General features: G+C 42.2%; 1 protein-coding gene across 1 annotated transcript; it reads left to right on the top strand.

Annotated features, from left to right (window-relative positions):
- On the top strand, positions 1-12,374 carry Lsmem1 (leucine rich single-pass membrane protein 1). The gene is made up of 4 exons (XM_010643375.3): positions 1-162; positions 6,724-6,855; positions 8,406-8,534; positions 11,555-12,374. The coding sequence occupies exons 2-4, from the start codon at positions 6,729-6,731 to the stop codon at positions 11,683-11,685; spliced, it is 387 nt and encodes a 128-aa protein (XP_010641677.1). The 5' UTR covers positions 1-162; positions 6,724-6,728; the 3' UTR covers positions 11,686-12,374.
- The last annotated feature ends 6,159 nt before the right edge of the window (positions 12,375-18,533 follow it).

The following is an 18,533-nucleotide window of genomic DNA, read 5'->3' on the forward strand; positions in this document are numbered from 1 at the left end:
TATAGACCACTATTTTGTGCCAGTGTTTATGGGGCTCGTGGGAGCACTTGTGTGCTGAAGGAAGGCAAAGAGAGAACTACCAAGTTTGTAGAAAGTTTCACTGTTGCTCCTGAGTAACTAGTTGCTTTTTCCTGGCAATCAAGTAGTCAAAGCTCATTTTTTGTAAGTAATTTGCATGCTGTTGGTCTACTGAGACTAAATCATGACTCTTGAATCTGAAAAGTCTTTGTTGCATGTGCTCTGTGCTTTGAACTTTTGATAGAAATAATTTAAGATTTCTTTTAAAAACTACTTCCTGAATGTGGAGAGGCATAGACTCTGAGCTGGAATTAAAGAGCAAATTACCCCGACTCACTCAATAAACCTTATTAGCTTTGAATTAAGCCCACTGTAATAATTCTGACTTGTCACAGCAAACATTGTTGCTGGAATTATTTTTGTGGTTTGATACTAGGCACCTAGGTTGGGTGACACAAAGTGTTTTTTGTGGAAAACTGCATTTGTCAGAATAATTGTAGGTAGTCAATTCTTAAATGACAAAAAATACCAGCTGTTAGTGGTAACTAGCCAGAGGAAAATGAAATTACATATTTCCGCTGAAGGCATTAGAAAGGGTTACATTAGCAGGATACACTTTGACCAGTCTTGGTGAATAAGCAGATTTTCATAGTGGAGTTAGGAGAAAGTGGAGTTAGCATGATGCAGTTTCTAGTAACACTCTGGTCTCTCCAGCTTTGTTGGTTGTCCCGACGCCCTCATTTGGAGATGCCAAAGATGACCCCTGGGGGTCAGACAGCTGTGAATCCTGGCTTTCCAGCCACGAGACCTCCCTCTCTCTACGCATTTTCTAGCAGAGTCATTTCCGAGGCACTTTTGGCCTCCTCATAGCCATCAGCTGCGTTCAACTCAGTTTTCTCTGCTAGTTCTTCAGTTTGTAGATTGCAGGTCATTTTACAAAATCTGTCGATGGAGCATGTTGTCCTAGAGTCTTTGGAATCATCTTTTGACTAAGTGGAAAGGCCAGTAATTTGAATATTTTTTTAGCTGTACCTTTAAGTCTTGTTTTTCAGCCATGATTTATGCAGCTAGTCAGCCTCACCGATGAAATCTCAGTATGAGATGTAAGTAACAGCAGTTAAATTCCTGACAGGGAAGCTAACGCTTAAGGGTACTAAGTCAGAGATACCAAAATGAACACATCAGTTACCAAACCTAAAATAGAAACCTCTTTGAGAAAGAGGATCCTGTGGGCTGAGACATACAGCCTATTTCCCTGGTCAAATATTAGTGGTTGGGATAATAATACATAAAGAAATGATAAACTGTGACACACTTCTAGAAGAATGGTTCAGGAATCTGACTGCATCAGTGAACACTTGAGGGCCTTTTTTCTGCAAAGGAATAAGATTTTATCTCTATGACTCTTTTACTGTGAGGCTGCTTCTGCTGCTTTTGCTTTTTTGCTTTTATTATGTTGAGTTATTTGTTCTCTTAGGAGTGCTCCATGAAGTATATTTTGGAATTCAGTAATGTCACCATCAAAAGTGCTCCATTGTACACAGGGAATTGTGTTCTTGTTAAAGTTTTGGGGTAACCAAAATACACTCTTTTCATTTTAACTCTGAAAAAAAATTCTAGCCCATGATTTTTTGACCTCAATTGTTTTTAGTTAGGGTTTCTGGAAGCACATTTTCCACAAGTGCAAGTAGTTGCTAGGTATTACTGGGAAATTGTTAGGTTTAATATTTTTATAGGAGCGTTTCCAATGCTCAGTAAATGGCTGATATTTTTTTCAGATCTTTTGTAGATATATACTTTTCCCCTCTAAATTCAGTTTCTCCTAACTCTAGTTATAGCCCTCTTCATTCTGTAGCTGGATTTTAAAGGGGCTTTTAAAAAAATGCTAACAGGAAGTAAGTAATGTGTTGCCATTTCCAGGCAGGCACAGTATTTATTGCATTGATTTTTCTGTAGTCCAAATACATGTCACATGGAATTTTTTTTTTTTACCCTGAATCTTACTTCTGTTAGTATATCCTTAACTGCCTCAAATTCTTGTAAAAAGTAGGTTTAAGTCCTAAAGAAATACTTTAGAGGTTCTGACTTAATAACACAAATTCCTGACTTCTAAACCTGGTACTGGGTATTTGTTATGAATAGAATTGGTTTCTACCCTAAAAGTTTTCAGTCTATTGAGGAGGTCAAAGATGTAAGTAAAACAAAATTAATAAAATGCTCTAGATATTCTGATAGAATAAGACTATAGAGTATCCAGCAATGACACAAGGGAAAGAAATTGGTTCTAGAGAAAGTTATGTTTGCATTGAGTCTTGAGAGAGGATGAGGGAGGGGTTTTGGAAAGAAAGGTAGCCCAAGGGAAGACTTGATGAACAAGAGCCCAATTCCAGCTTTGCTGCTGGCTAAATACATGACCTTGGGCATTGGCCTTCAACGTCCTCCTTCATCTGTGGAAAGGACGGCACTGAAGCCTTGGAGTCGGGCTGTCTTCATCACTTTCTCCTTGCTGGGACAAAATACCTGACACCTACAATTTAAAGGAGGAGAGGTTTATTTTGGCTCCTGTTCAGTCCATGGTCCGCTGTTTCCAAGGCAGAAACAGGACAGCAGAGGGGCTGGTGAAGGAAAGGTGCTCAACCCATGGCAGCCAAGAAGCAAAGACAGAAGGGAGGAGCTGGAGCTGGGGACAAGAATCCACTCTTCTGGTCGTGCCCACCTCCAACCGGACCCTGCTTCCTGACAGCACAGCCAGCTCTGACCTCATTGGTGGATTCATCAGTGCATCTACTGATGAGCACAACATTCCCAGATTCAACCACTTTACACACGCACACGCACACACGTGAGAATGGGTGAGGATGGGGTGAGGTGGACTTTAGCTCTAAGCCACAGCAGTAGCTAAAATCCCTCACAGAACAACAAACCCAGTATCGCCATTAGTTTCTTTTTATAGAGATGGCCTGAAAAGGAAGCTTTTTCAGTCATTGGAATTCTTTCTAGAACCTTCTTTTTACATAATTAAATGGCTACAAGATCTCTGTTGTGCTGCAAAGATATCTTTTTCTTCTGTTTTATTTATATATTTTTTCTTTTTGTTTGTTTGTTTGTTTTTTGAGACAGGGCCTCACTATGCAGTTGAGACTGATCTGGAACTCACTGTGTACCCCAGGCTGGTCTGGAACTCACAGCGACCCTCCTGCCTCAGCCTCCCAAGTGCTGGGATTACAGGCGTGAGCACCATGCCCGGCTTATTTATATATTTTTTCATTGAGTTTATTGGTGCTTTTTAAGTATATAGTACAGTTACATTCATCCTTGGGATCTTGTATCTTTATATGACAGGTCTTGGTTCTCATTTTTACCCTTTGTCCCTGCCTTCCCTTCACCCCCTCCTAACCTCCCCATTTACAAACATTTTATTTCCATTTTTTCCTTTTCTCATATTTTTTTCTTTTCCCTTCTTTCCTTTCCCCTATCCTTCCCACTTTCGCTACACCTTTAGCCCTTTTCTTCCTGTTTCACATTGTCAGTTATACAATTTGGAGCTTTTCATTTTTACAGTTTTAGTTTTTCACACCAAAGAAACTTCGGTATTTACACATGTGTGACTTATTTATTTCACTTAGGAGTATATCCTCATTATGTATCCATTTTCCTATGAATAACTCTAATTTCTCATGCTTTATGGCTGAGTAGTATTCCATTTTATAGAAAAACCACATCTTCTTTATCCAGTCTCCAACTGATGGGCAATTGGGCTTTTTCCAGTTTTAGCTATTACAAACTGTGCTGCTAAAAACATGGGTGTGCATATATCACTGTGGCATGATTCTTTTAATTCTTTTGGAAAGATACCCAGCCGAGGGATGGCTAGGTCAAATGGAACCTCTAGTCCCAGCTCTTTGAGGTATCTCTATATTGATTTCTATAGTAGTTGCACCAGTCTGCACTCCCACCAACAATGGAGAAGGGTTCCTTTCTCCCCACAACCCCACCGACATTTGTGTTTTTGTGTGATTTCTTGATAGCAGCCATTCTTTATGGGGTGAGGTGAAATCTCAGAGTTGTTTTCATCTGCATCTCTCGAATGACCAGTGATGTGGAATATTTTTTCATATATTTACTTGCTGCTTGTACTTCTTTGAGAAATGTCTGTTCATTTCAGATGCCCATGTTTGAATCAGATCTTTATAATTGGGGGACCTGATTTTTTTGAGTTCTTTATATATGTTAGATAATAGTCTGTCTGAGGAGCAGCTGGTAAAAATTTTTTCCCACTTTGTAGATTGTCTCAGCTCTGTTGATGGTTTCTTTTGCAGTGCAGAAGCTTTTTAATAAGATGAGATCCCAGTTGTTGATTCTTTCTGCTAGTTCCCATGCTACTGAGGATTTGTTCATAAAGTCTTTTCCTATGTCAAAGTCTTCAAGAGTTCTGCCTAACGTATCTTCCAGCAAGTTTAGTGTTTCTGTTTTAATATTTAGATCTGTAATCCACTTGGATTTTAGTTTAGTGCATGGTGAAAGATAAGGGTCTAGTTTTAATCTTTGGGAGGTTGAAATTCAGTTTTTCCAACATCATCTATTAAAGATGCTATCCTTCCTCCAATGAGGATGTTTGTTTGGTTCATTTGTCAAAGATGAGTTAGTTGAGTATATCTGGAGTTGTTTCTGTATCTTCTAATCTATTCCACTGATCCTCTGGTTTTATTCTTTGCCATTACCATGCTGTTTTTATCACAGTAGTTTAAAAAGACATCTTGCAAGCCGGGTGTGGTGGTGCACACCTGTAATTCCAGTACTAGGGAGGCTGAGGCAGGAGGATCACTGTGAGTTCAAGACCAGCCTGGGCTACATAGTGAGTTCCAAGTCAATCTCAATACATAGTGAGACCCTGTCTCAAAAAACCAAACAAAACCAAAACCAAAGAAAGACATCTTGCTATGAGCCTTCTTTTAATATAATCAGGCTTTTCAGGGCTGATGTTTTGCTATCATGAAAGAATATTACTTAAATGTAAAATCAAGGTAAAATGTTTATTACATAATTGACCTCAGCCTAAGGGAATCAGGGAGAAGAGACCCCAGAGGTCCTGGTGTCGAGCAGGACTCCTCTCTACAACATTAAAATTTGCTTTAATACCAGCCAACACCTCCTGGCTAAAGAATACATTTAAGGCTAAGGGCACATGCCGTATGAAAGGAGATATAAAATAATAATGTGTTAAAACCTCTTTCAATCATAATGGTTCATAATACTTTCTTCTTTTTGAATCTTTATGGCCATGGCCGACTAACTTAATTTTGTCCTTCTATTGTACATAATCTTCTTGCACAGAGGATTTGAGGCATCTCACCACTATGTGAAAAGTGTGATAAAAAGTGGGAAAAATATTAATTCAATTACATAATAAAGAACACACTCAGAGGAAAGAAGGTAGAATAACAAATGTTGGCGGAGTTGTGGGCAGAAAGGAACCCTTCTCCATTGTTGGTGGGAGTGCAGACTGGTGCAACCACTATGGAAATCAATATGGAGATACCTCAAAGAGCTTGGACTGGAGGTTCCATTTGACCCAGCCATCCCTCTGCTGGGTATCTTTCCAAGAGAACTAAAAGAATCATTTCACAGAGAAGTATGTGCACCCATGTTTATAGCGGCACAGTTTGTAATAGCTAAATCTTGGAAACAGCCCATTTGCCTATCCGTTGGAAACTGGATAAAGAAGATGTGGTTTTTCTATAAAATGGAATATTACTCAGCCATAAAGAAGAAGAAAATAGATTCATTCATAGGAAAATGGATACATATTGAAGATATACTCCTAAGTGAAATAAATAAGTCACACCTGTGTAAATACCGAATAGTTTCCCTGGTGTGAATAATCTGCAACAATGCATAAGATTCTCATAAGATTACTGACATTTAGAAATGGGAAGAAAGGAGCTAAAGGTGTAGGGAAGGTGGAATGGGTAAGGGAAGAGTAAAAAGGGAAAAGAAAAAAATGTGAGAGAATGAAAAGATGAAAATAAAGTGTTTGTAGATGGGGAGGGGAGGAGGGGAGGAGGGGGTGAAGGGAGGGCAGGGACAAGGGGAAAAAATGAGAATCAAGACTTGTCATGTAGAGGTACAAGATCCCAACAATGAATGTAACTGTACTGTATCCCTGAAATGTACCAATAAACTCAATTAAAGCTGAAAAAAAAAACCAAAAACAAAACAAAACAAAAAAAATAAGCACAAGGTGCTGTTTTCTGCAAGCTTCATGATTATTAGCACTGCAAAAAAGAAGTACTGTCTGAGCATGTTCACACTTTCAGTTATTGTTGATGTGATTTGCAAACAGTGGCATTCACTTCTGCTTTTGGGCAAATATTAAATGCACAATAAAGAAACAAAAAAAAAAAGAAGTCTGAGGAGGAGAAGAGTATTTGCAAAGAAGCAGCTGGTAAACAGCTGTACGATTCTTAAAGTTGGGCTACACATTTGATTCTGAGCTTCCTCGATAGCAAAGCAAAAAGACTAATTACAAAGCTGTCCACTAAAGGAAGTATTTTCTTCGGGGTAGACAAAGCTTTCCTAGATCTAACCTCTGTGGACATAGCCTTGGAGGGCGGTTCCTTATCTATCTGTCTAGCTTCTTACAGGCGCTGGGCTCTGGCTGAGCTCCACGCCAGCCTCTTATTTAATTCCAGTATTTTTTTCCAGGAACAATGAATCATTCTTTCCAGGACACTGGCCCTTGCGGCACACACGGAGATGGAAAGCTGTATGTTGTGGATTCCATAAATGACTTAAACAAACTAAACCTCTGTCCTGCCGGATCGCAGCACCTGTTCCGTACGTGTCGCCCCTTCCTGGCTTGTAGGCTGCCTAAAAATAGCAAAGGCCTCCTGGCATGTGTGGGTGTGCTGGGCAGGGCTAACATTAGCAGTAGCTTGGCTTTGGAAATGACATTTATCATTAGGCAGTTACTTTTGTTCTCTGAATAGGATTATGGGCTTTCTTAGCGCCTCTGCGAGGTTTGAACTCTTGTCTTCAAACACTCTGAGGAAGTGCTGTGGAGTCTCTGTCCCTGGGTAGGGGTGGAGCCGGCAGAGCTGGACTTTGGAGGCCAGCTCAGCCGGCTTGGCTGTTGCTGTGCCTGTTGGTATAACATCTGGGTCCGTGCCCGTCCCCACTCTCTTCTGGGGCCTTGTTTCAGAGTAAATTGATGAGAACATGCTCAACACATCTCCCAGCGTTTTAAACATTAAAATTCTGTTGAGCAAAAAGCCCTTCATTTTCTACTTAGAAATTTCCCCGTTTAAAGTTTACAAAAAGCTGTATGTGTGGGGGAGTGCAACACACCGAACCCGTTGAATACTGAGTATCTATCCTGCTCCCTAAATATTATTAAGTGGGTTCTGTCAGATCCTTCCAACCCCAGCTTTTCCAGCGTAAGCCCTAGTGCTTAAACACAGGTGGTCCGCTTGCTACTTATTTCATACGCCCTCAAACTCATTGTCCCTGTCACCCCCCCTTCTAAATACTTTCTGACTCATGTTTTTCTCATCATTCTAACAGGTTTGTTCAGCTCTTCACCTGCTTTTACTGCAGCCACACTCAATAAAAATGTTTAGATGCCAGCCTATGCTTTTGCTTTGATTACGAAGCGAAAGCTGTGGAGGGAGGTGACACAGGATGTGCTTATTAGGCATGGGACATAGTCACCCCTCAAGCCATCATCACGTAGCAGAGGGTGTGGCACCAATTCAAAGTTGTATGTACAAAAAAGTACCTCAGCGACTTTCACTGCCCCAGCCTGACTAGAATTAGCCACGAAGCCCTCAGGAAATGGTGACTGGATGCAGACAGTTCAGTCAGGTGAATAAAGCTACTACAGAATGTTGAAAAGAACCCTGCTTCCAGAGTGCGTCCATCCTGAAAATAAAATATCAAAGCACAGCTGGGCCGATTTTGCTTATATGAATACTTGAGTATTTCTGTGATAAAAAGAGATTCCTAGGTGATAGCCCTCACTCAGCTCTGTTTGCTTCAGGAGAAGAGCCACAGATTCCATTGCTCTTCCCTTATTCCCGCCCCAAGAACAAGACATGTCTTGCTGCTTCAGTAATAGCACAATCTTAAAAAAAAAAAAAAAAAAAAATGTTCCAAAGAGGTTGAAGGAGGTGGTTTAACCCTGCTCATTCTGTGAATACCAATATGGAAGAAGGTAAACAATTCCAAAAGTTTTTCCAGTCCAAAGGCATTCCTAATGCATAAGCCGCATTCCAAGTTGTCAGAGAGAAAAATGTGTGTATTCATGACTCACGTCTCTCCAACAATGGGATTCTGCCCACTCCTGCTGCAAGTTAACGCTGTCCTCCTTGCTGTTTGTCTCCTATTAGCGCTGGAGGAGAAAGCCCCAGGCCTTGGCGCTAACTCCAGAAACGGAAGCAGGAGTCTGTTTTTTGTGGGGCTGCTAATTGTGCTGATTGTCAGCCTGGCACTGGTTTTCTTCGTGATATTTCTAATAAGTAAGTATTTACCTACTTATAAGCAGTTACTTCCCACCCGGTTTTCTTTCTTTCTTTCTTTTCTTTTCTTTTTAACTAGGGATCGAACTTGGGTCCTTGCACTTATGAGGCAGGCAGTGGGACCACTGAGCTAAATCCCGGGTCCTCACCTGGTTTTCATAGTGCGAGGTTTAACTTTGCTTTTGGAGTCAGTGCTTTAGGGGCCTCAAAACTTTCCCTGGAAGAGGGAGGAGCGAAGGCCTCGAGTGAATTCCTATTTCTTTGCTAGGGGATGGGCCCAGGCCGACTGCAGAAGGCCATCCGAGCATGAATGTTAAATACTTACACAACACTTTCATTTCTCACTTGGAGCACCTGGCTGCCTCATGGTAGGCAACTTACTCTAGTGAACGCTAGGTTTTCTTTATCCACTACACAGATTTTCCATTGCAGTCATATAGTCACAATGAGGTTCCAGGCTCCCTCTTAGTTTTTCTTTCTTGCCCATCATCCCAGAAATCAACTTGAAGCACCCGTGAAAAACGCCAGAAGTGGCACTGGGGTTGTGACGATGGTGACAGTTTCCCGTGTGACACTGTCCAGGCTGGTGTCCTCCTGATATAACCTGCTCTGTCAGCTCTTGCCCTGGGCTATGCCCGTCTTACCTGTGCTCGGTGACGCGGGCTTTCCCGCATCAGCTCCTCAGCCTGGAGACCCCCTGAGCTGTCAGTGCCATCCCCTCTTTGCTTGGATGAGGGGAGGGGTGCTGTCACCTGGGAGGCCTGTCCCCTCCTGCGTGTGGCCCTTCCTGTGCAGCCCACCGTTCTTCTCCCTCAGCTCCCCTACACACTATAACCTACAATTATTTTCACTCTCTCCCAGACCACTTAGGAATTCAGGGAGCCTTGGGTATGGGTCATCTTTGACATCTGTATTAATCAGCTTTCTGTTGCTTGGATAAAATACCTGACACCTGTGACTTAAAGGAGGCGAGGCTTATTGTGGCTCACAGATTCAATCCATGCTTGAGCTCTTTCTTGGTGGCTGGAAGCAGACAGACAAGGAGAGAGAGAGAAAGGAGGGGAGGGGAGGGGAGAGAGAGGGAGGGTGGGGGGTGCTGGGGACAGATACATCCTTCGCGGTGATCTGCTTCCTCCAGGGGGCGCCCCTCCTAACAGTACATTCGGCCATGAACTCATCAATAGACTGATCCATCCATGAAGTTAGTGCCCCCCATGACCTAATCACCTTCTAAAAGCTCCAACGTGAGCGTAGGAGCCCTCTGTGGGGGCATCACTGATTGAGACCGGAACAACACCCTTTGCCATCCTGTGGCTCTTCCACACTTGTTTTTCTACCCTTTCACGCTTGTCACCTTCAGTCATCCTAAGTGAGAATCAGAGCCTCCTGGCTCTGGAATAAGTCTAATTTAGGTTCATTCAGGTATAGAGGAGGTGCAGGTGGTGATCAGGAGAGGTGTGGGCAGGGTTGAACCAAGAATAAAATCTGCTTGTGGTTTTCAGATAAACCTTAATTCAGCCTAGGACCCAAGGTCAGCCCAGGCCTCTGCACGTGAACTTACCTTTGCTCATCTTTTACAGAGGAATCATTTTGTTCTCAATGGGTTTCAGCGCAAACATTTGTTCTTTTAGCCAAAGTCCACAAAACTATATTCTTTACAACTCTGGCATTTTTACACAAGAGAAACAAGAATGTTTAGGCGGGTCACATTTTTAGGAAATGGCTGGGCCTTAGGTTTTTGTCATCAGCTCTGTGCTAAAGAGGAATAACGGAGAACAAGCAAGAAGGGATCCCTGTGGCTGCCTGTCTGCCCCCCGAAGCAGTTTGCAGTGTGCAGACAGAGTATTCCACAGGACCCCAAGTGCTGCGCCAGGGCTCTGTCCATTGGGTTTGGGAACTGTTGGCCTGTGTAATCTCAGAGTGTTTCTCTACTTCACGTGACTCCTCAAGGCGGGCAGGTAGGTGTGTAATTTTGCTCCAACTTTTTTGTGCATTAATCATTTCTCTTTTCAGATCAGTGTACTGTGGAATAGACTTAGGTAAACACGGTTGCTACTTCCTTCTGGGCTTGATCAACATAGGAAGGTCCCAGGAGGGGAAATGATTTTATACATCGTGGGTTTACTTCAGTTTCACACTTTTTCAAAGAAGCCAGTGATATCTCTGCCTGGCTGACCAACAAAGTCCAGCTAAGACCTGTCTCCCATATCCTGGACCATGTCTCACTGAGCAGGATGTTTTACACATGAAGGAGAAATAACTGCTGGGCCTATTTGTCCCAAGGTCGAGAGGTGAACCTCTAACATCTAATTTACCTTCCTGTGTTCATTTATCAGTAAGCCTAGTAGCATGTTGTCCACACCATTAGCTCCTGAAAGATACTTTTTGTACAAAACCTGCCTGCAAGGGAAATGATAAGGAGCTCAAATATAAAGTACTGATTTGGGGCTGCATTTCCTGGAAATTTTAACTCTGATAAACAGACCTGAAAGGCTTCCATCTCCTGGCTTACTATACTGCTAAGGGTTCTGTTTATTTGAAAAAATATATTTATTGGGTTCTATTCTCAGGAGTGGTGTGAGGGGAATTATTACACATTCATAACTGGCTGGTACTTTAGAACCAGCAGACATGTCAAAATAGGCTGGGACCCAAAGAATGTCATTTTCCAAGGATAAGCTAAGGCCCCTTTCTGACACTGGAACTGCCAATGAGTAGATAGGACAGTCACTGCTGGGGAAGTAATCAGAAACCTTGGCAGTTTCCTTTGGCTGTTCCCAGCCATGTCTTTCTCAGCCAAACTCTGTGTAGAGCTGCCATAGGTGGTCCAGGCTGGCACCACGGGGTTGTAAAAATAATTCAGTCTTCACCGGTTTCTCTCATGGGCCTCTGAGATACATGATGTAAGAACAGGGGATTTGCCAAGAGTGCCTCTGAGGACTCAGCACCAATGCAGGCATGACGAGCCCAGTGGAACACACTGGACACCATTGTAACACAGTCTGTTTTCCATTTTGAAGTTCAGACTGAAAACAAGATGGAGGATGTGTCAAGACGATTAGCAGCCGAGGGAAAGGACATAGCTGATCTTAAGAAAATCAACAATATGATCATGCAGCGACTCAACCAACTGGACTCCGAACAGAACTGAAAAAAATGGTTTTCCAAGAGCAGCTGCTAGTCTCTGGAGCATCCTACTTTCCCAGGAGAGTTCAGGGTTAAGAACTGAGAAAGTGCACTTCATCAGGTGGGAGATTTGATCAGCAGTACCAGGTCTGGGTGAGGGATGTGAGCAGTTCTGAGGCAAGCAGGGTTGGAGTCAGCAGCTGGAAAGGGGTGAGCTTAGTCTCACTTTCTGGTAGGGTGCTTCAGCTGTAATGGGGTCAGGTGGGTGCCTAGCAAGGGAGAGAACCAGCGGAAAGCAGGAGGATCCTGTTACACACTGAGCCCTTCTCTTGAAAGAGCTTGGTCTGGAGTTCACTGTGCCATTGAGGTTCATGGTACCTCACACACCTTTGCAGATTCCTGTGAAAGCCTTTGTAGCAAGCTGGGTGGGCTTCATAGCAAGTTGCTGCCTGGTGATTGCTGGTGAAAACATGGATTCCATGTGCTAGGACCACGGATCAACAGAAAAAGCCTAATTAATTCAACTGATATTTATTATCTGCCTATGCAGATCACCCTACTCTAGGGGTGCTCACCTGCAAGTGTGGGAAAGGGGAGATGCACGAGGCATTAGATAAACTTTATTTACCTTCTCATGAGGAAGATGTTGCCTTAGTACCCTTTTCATTGATTTGGAATAAACACAAAATATTGTACTTACCGATTTTTTGCACTCAAACATTTGTACAGCATACGTTTTTCCCCTTAACCTAAATAGCGATGTAGAACAACATTTTTAAAATCTGAAATTTGTGTTGGAAAATTCTTGTTGATCTGTTGAAAAGGTCTTTGTTATCAGGACTTCTTGTTGTGTGGTTTCAGGTAACACAGGGGATTTGATGTAATGACTCTCCACTGCTTTCTGTTTGCTTTTCTGTCATTTTCTCCTGTCTACTTATACAGTGTACATATTTTATGTTCAGCAATAAATGTTATGAAAAATGTATGGCTTTAACGGCATGAAGTGTAGCCATTTCATCCACTGTCTTTGTGACTCCATCTGTTCAGTTTGTCTGCCTGGATTGCTCAGACTGAGTGAGGTACGCTGACCCCTCTGACCGCCCAGCTTGGGAAGCTCCTGGCTTTTGGATTCACCAGTTAGAAATTTCCACTCAACATATTTAAAAGTATTAGCTGGCTACAGGTAGTTTTACAGAAGTCAATTGCAGTGGCTAAAAAGCGCGGGAATCCAACTTCGTGGTTGAAGTCCCCCTGCGTGATCGCTGACTGTGACTTTGGGTATCATTGGACGATTATAAAATCCATTTCACACTATCGTTTCGAGGCTTAGAAGAAATAACAGTGTTAGAAACCCCAATGCCAGCGTTACTGTAATTTGTGCGGCCCAACGGGAGGAAACCGAGGCAGTTCCACCGCACCCGAGGACGCCGGTGCTGTGTGTTTGTAGTCATGTGGCTGTCGCGCTGAATGAAGGGGCTGGAGGCGAGAGCTTTTCAGCAGAATAATCGCGCTGTGAGGAGCGATCAGTATAAGCAGGTTTGTTGTTTTCCTAATCTTACTCCGAGGCACAGAAGGACTCACGCTGGCCTGCTTAGGTGGAGCAAGGATCCCCTCTGCCTCTCCCGAATAAAGGTTTTGAGGTCAGGGTGCAGTGGGAGGAGTCAGCGAGACATTAAAGGCAAAGGAATAAAAGCAAACAGAATGGAGCACACTGCGCTGACCTAACTTGTCTTGATAGGAAAAGAAAGTTTTACAACATTTTTGGACTTTGTACATATTCCCAGGAGCCTCAGGAAGATACCATTTTCTGATAGTGGACTTTACCGGCATGCCCGTCTTGCTGTTGCCAGCCAGGAGGGGAGGGTTATGAAAATCTGACCCCACGTCCAAAGGCCTTGCACAAACGCTTCTCCCTTGGCAACGCCCTGTCTGAGCCTGCCCAGTCCTGCCCACCGCACTCTACTGTGACCCTGAGGCTACCGGGGTAACTAGGAGGTCCCAGCTTTCTACAAAGCCTGAGCTGCCCCTGCAGGAGTGCAGGAAACATGTCCCTCCGTAAGAGACCAGGGTCATCTGTCTGGGACTGCAGACACCAGCATCCAGTCTCTAGGGCCAGGTACAAAGCAAATCAGGAGGTTTAGAAAGAACACAAAACACTTGCTTTGTTTGCACTACCAACAGCTTGTGGAAAGGGGAACAATTTGGTGAGCCTGTCATTTGGACTGGGGTGTCTTGGAGTGTACTGCACAGACTGTATTATGTTATTACCACTATTTATTGCTTAGAAGGAAAAATTTTATGGAAAAAAAACCTGTCCTGGATAATTTTATCCCAGCTAAAATAATGACTCTATTTATATTCAGTAGAGAAGGATGAGCAAAAGAAATATATCATCAGAAAAGGCTGGTAATCTATTCTCCCCGGAAAGGGGTTTTCCCAAAAGAAGCTGAGAAAGCTAGAAAGCACCTTAGGACTGTAAGCTATGTTTCCACGGTCAGGAAGTGTATTTACACCTACAAAGAAAAACAAAACACAAACAGAAAACAATCAAAACCAAAAAGACAACAAAAAAGGGAATATAAAAATGTTCTTTCTGGCATCTTATTGATCATTCTTACTTGATAAAGTCTTCTTAATACAAAAAATTTTTTCCCCGTGGGTAGACAATTACTGAAATGTAAGTCTACTTTTTACAGGGATGATAAAAAAAATTTAAAAGCAGTGATAAACAATTCAGAGCAAACTGAATGCCATTTAATAGAAGTGTTAAGCATGAATGCTGTGCTGGACAGTGGGGGCTGCACCATGCAGCCCTGTGCTGGATGCTACTCCGGGTGCAGACACAGTGGCCTGCTCTCCACAGGGTCTCCTGGCCACCCAAAGAAGCCAGAGTAAGAAGCCGGTGACACACTGTAACCACGATCTGGTGGGAATAGTTTCTCAAACTTCCACTCCCGTGTCCCACGGCAGGCTTCACAAATCCTGAATTCTTGGATTCTGGGCTCCAGATTAGCAGGCATGGGGTGGGGCTGGGAATTCATTCTTCAGAAAGCTGCTGTGAGTTAGATGTGGTAGCACACACCTGTCATCCCAGCTAGTTGGGAGGCCGAGGCAGGAGAATTAGAAGTTTGAGGCCAGCCTGGAGAAATTAGTGAGAACTTGTCTCAAAAATAAATGAAAAGGACAAGAGATATAACTCAGTGGTGGTGTCCTGGATTTGGTTTCTAGCAACACACACGCACACACACACACACACACACACACACACACACACACACACGCACACACACACACACGCAGCTGTAAGGGTTCTAGTGCTGTTCATTAGGATAGCTGGACAGAAAATGGATTTGTAGTAATTTGGATTCAGATTGTGGTTCTTTGAGTTTGGCCTTGAGCACATTCCTCAGCGTCTGAGATTCAGGATGTTCCTCTGTGCTAAAGGAGAGCGAGAATGGGGAAAATGATAGAAAGCCCTTTGCTCTGTTGTTCACAAGTCCCTAAAAAAGTAAATGAATTTAAACTGCACATTAACAGTGGGGCAACATAATAACATTAGTGATCTCTCGACAAAGCCCCACAGATGTCTTCAGAGGAGCGCATGACTTCCTCCTCCACCAATTTTACTTTCAGTTTGCATCCCCAACCCATCCTTTCCCTGTGTCCTGAGCTCCTGTGTGGGCCCTGGCTGAAGATCTTTCTGAAGGGCATTGAGGCTCTCCTCACAGTGGAGTTGTGAGCCAGCGCCTGGTTCTGTGATGGCTGAGGGGGCTAAATAGCAGCCAAATGGAGGAGCCTGGTCTACCTCTTGCCTGAGGGAAGCCTGGGAAGGTTGAGGGGAGAGGAGCAGTGGTATTCAGGGCTCTGGCCGGATGCATGGGTGCCCATTGGAGTCACCCTGCCTGAGCCTCACACTGGTTATGCTGGAATCCATCAAGTCTAGGTTTTGAGTGAACCTCCCACGGCAAATGTCAGAAGACATTCTGTAGGTTACCATGACCCACATAGTGTAGAGTCCAAAGCTGGGGAGAGTGGTGGGAAAGAAGAAAAATGAAAGCACATGAGGGCCGGGAATTTAGCTCAGTTGTTCTGCCACCTGCCTCGCAAGTACAAGGTCCTGAGTTGAATCCTTGTTGCCAAAAAAAGAAAGAAAGCACCAAGATTATGCTTGAAAGCTGGGACCAGGTGGAGCCATAGCCTGTTGGGAGCTAATGGCTGCCTGGACACTTTTTTTTTTCTTTTTATTAAGTGTATTGGTACAATCTAGGTATACAATACAGTTACATTCATCATTGGGATTCTGTACCTTCACATGACAGGTCTTGATTCTCATTTTTTCCCCTTGTCCCTGCCCTCCCTTCACCCCCTCCTCCCCTTCCCATTTACACACACTTTATTTCCATTTATTCATTTTCTCATATTTTTTTCCTCTCCCTTATTACCTTTCCCACACTCTTCTCACTTTCCCTACACCTTTAGCCCTTTACTTATTTCACATTATTAATTATCTCATTAGGATCCTGTGTACTATTATAGTTTTTCACACCAGAGAAACTATTTGGTATTTCAGTTAAAGAAATCTTTGTATGAACATTAAAAATAGGGAATCCTAAAATAAAACTAAAAAGGAAAGTAAAAGAGAAAAGGCAATGATGTAACATTAAAATAATCCCTAATTCTGAAGTTGAAAATGGTCCTGAACATATTTAAATTGCTTCTTGCTCTTGTAGTCTTATCTTATTCTTTTTTTCATTATTTAGAGAATACTTTATTATCTGTAATCAAATCCATGTAGATGTGACCTTGCATATTTAGTATGATGTGTTACCCCTGTACACGTGGAAAGAAAAATAAAAAATAAAAATAAAAAAATTAACATTTCTAGACCAATATGTCTGTCCATTTCTGTACAATGCCAACTCAACACAGTAAATTGGAATGACTTTTTCCAAAGTTGGCAGCACCGTTAAAGTTTCCCAAAATTCAATTTATATATATATGTATATATATACTTATATTTATATAAAAAGACTAATAATAGCAGTATGTTATGCATCAATAGCAGCAACAGCTTTTCTAGGTTCTGCAGTCATCTGAACAAAATTATAGACATTCAGCACATTCCATTAAAAAAACAAAACAAAACAAAAAAACAAAGAAAAGAATAATATCCAGAAAAGAGCAAAGTTCTGTTGCTGTTGTGGTACCTGGCACCATTTTTTAATTAGCATCTTAATCATCATCTGGAAAGAGAACATTCTAGAGTAATATCATTAAATGTAGCTCTGATAAAGCATGGTCCCTACTATGTATCATAAAGCAGGTACAAGATATTTTACATTCATAGAGGTATGATATAGTACTGTCTCACATCAATAATACTAGAATCAGTTTTGGTTTGAAATTTACTTTGTCTGCAAATAAGATTGCTACCCCTGCTTTTTTCTGGGCTCCTGTCACATGGAGAATTGTTTTCTATCTTTTCACTTTCAGTCTATGGGCTTCTTTTTGCACTAGGTGTGTCTCTTATATACAACATATTGTTGGATTTTGCTTCTTATTCCATTCTGCCATCTATTTCTCTTGATTGGTGAGTTGAGGCCATTGACATAGATGGTTATAACTGATATGTACTGACTTATTATTGTCCTGTTATTGACCTTTTGTTGACTCTTTTTACTTTTTCACCTTCTCCTCTTACTTTCTTGCCTTGCCTATTTGATTTGCTCTGTTGGGCCTCATGGTGTTGTTACCTTCATTATCTTTTTCTAGGATCTTGTTTAGAATTACTTGTAATGCTGGTTTGGTATTCATGTAGTTTCTCAGGTGTTCTTTGTCGTGGAAGTGTCTTATTTCCCCATCCATTTTGAAAGAGAGTTTTGCAGGATACATCAGTCTAGGTTGGAGGTTGTTCCCTTTTAGCACTTGAAATATCTCCTTCCAGGCTCTCCTTGCCCCAAGGGTTTGTGTTCAAAAGTCTGCTGTGATTCTGATGGGCTTTCCTTTACATGTGATTTGTTTTTTTTCTCTTACTGCTTGTAGTATTTTGTTCTTCTGTTGGTTTTCTGGGATCTTGATTATTATATGCCTAGGTGTAGATTTTTTTGGATTGTGGCTAGTTGGGGTCCTATATGCCTCAGTTATCTGAATGTCAAATTCTTCCCCTCTGTTTGGGAAGTTTTCTGTCATTAATTCTGTGAACAGCTTTTTTAAGTCATTTGTATTTTCTGCTGCTACTTCATGGATTGCTATCAGTCTTATGTTATTCTTCATTGCATCATCTAGGAGTTGTTGGATCAATTTCTCATGATCCCTTACTGTTTTTAAGAGACCTCTCTTTTCATGGTCACTGACTGCAATCTTATCTTCTATATCTGAGAGTCTATCTTCACATTCTTTTATTCTGTTGCATACACTTTCAATGGCATGTTTAATCTCCTGGATATCTGTTTGAATCTGCTTTATGAATTCCATTTCTTTCCTATGTTGGGCATTTGTTTTATCCATTTCTTTCTTATGCTGGGCCTTCATGGCTCCTATCATGGTCCTGAGCTCATCTATTTTTTTGTCAGTGTAGGAGCCTGACTGAACCAGAGCGACTCCATGTTGACCAGCAAATGACCTAGGGACTGTTGCTCCCTCCATCCCTTATAGGATAACTAATGATTAATTGTGAATTGTTAGGTGGCTGTTTTGGAGTAGCTGGGAAACTAGGTGGAAACTGTAGTAAACACAGAGACCCAACGTAGGTCACGCCACTCCTTGCATGCCTGTAGTCTGAATGTTCTGAACTTTATGATGATCTAGGTTGTAAACGGAACAAGGGATAATCGCTCTGCTGATCATTAGTACATGACGACCACTAGCTCAGAT

Source organism: Fukomys damarensis, unplaced genomic scaffold (assembly GCF_012274545.1).
Source record: "Fukomys damarensis isolate Sample0158 unplaced genomic scaffold, DMR_v1.0_HiC HiC_scaffold_4, whole genome shotgun sequence".
NCBI classification, from domain to species: Eukaryota; Metazoa; Chordata; class Mammalia; order Rodentia; family Bathyergidae; genus Fukomys; species Fukomys damarensis.

Excerpts from the sequence above, each read along its gene's own strand:
- Lsmem1 (XM_010643375.3), top strand. The coding sequence starts at position 6,729 with ATGAATCATTCTTTCCAGGACACTGGCCCTTGCGGCACACACGGAGAT. Across the intron at positions 6,856-8,405 it reads CGGATCGCAGCACCTGTTCC|CGCTGGAGGAGAAAGCCCCA; the intron begins GTACGTGTCGCC and ends GTCTCCTATTAG. Across the intron at positions 8,535-11,554 it reads CTTCGTGATATTTCTAATAA|TTCAGACTGAAAACAAGATG; the intron begins GTAAGTATTTAC and ends TCCATTTTGAAG.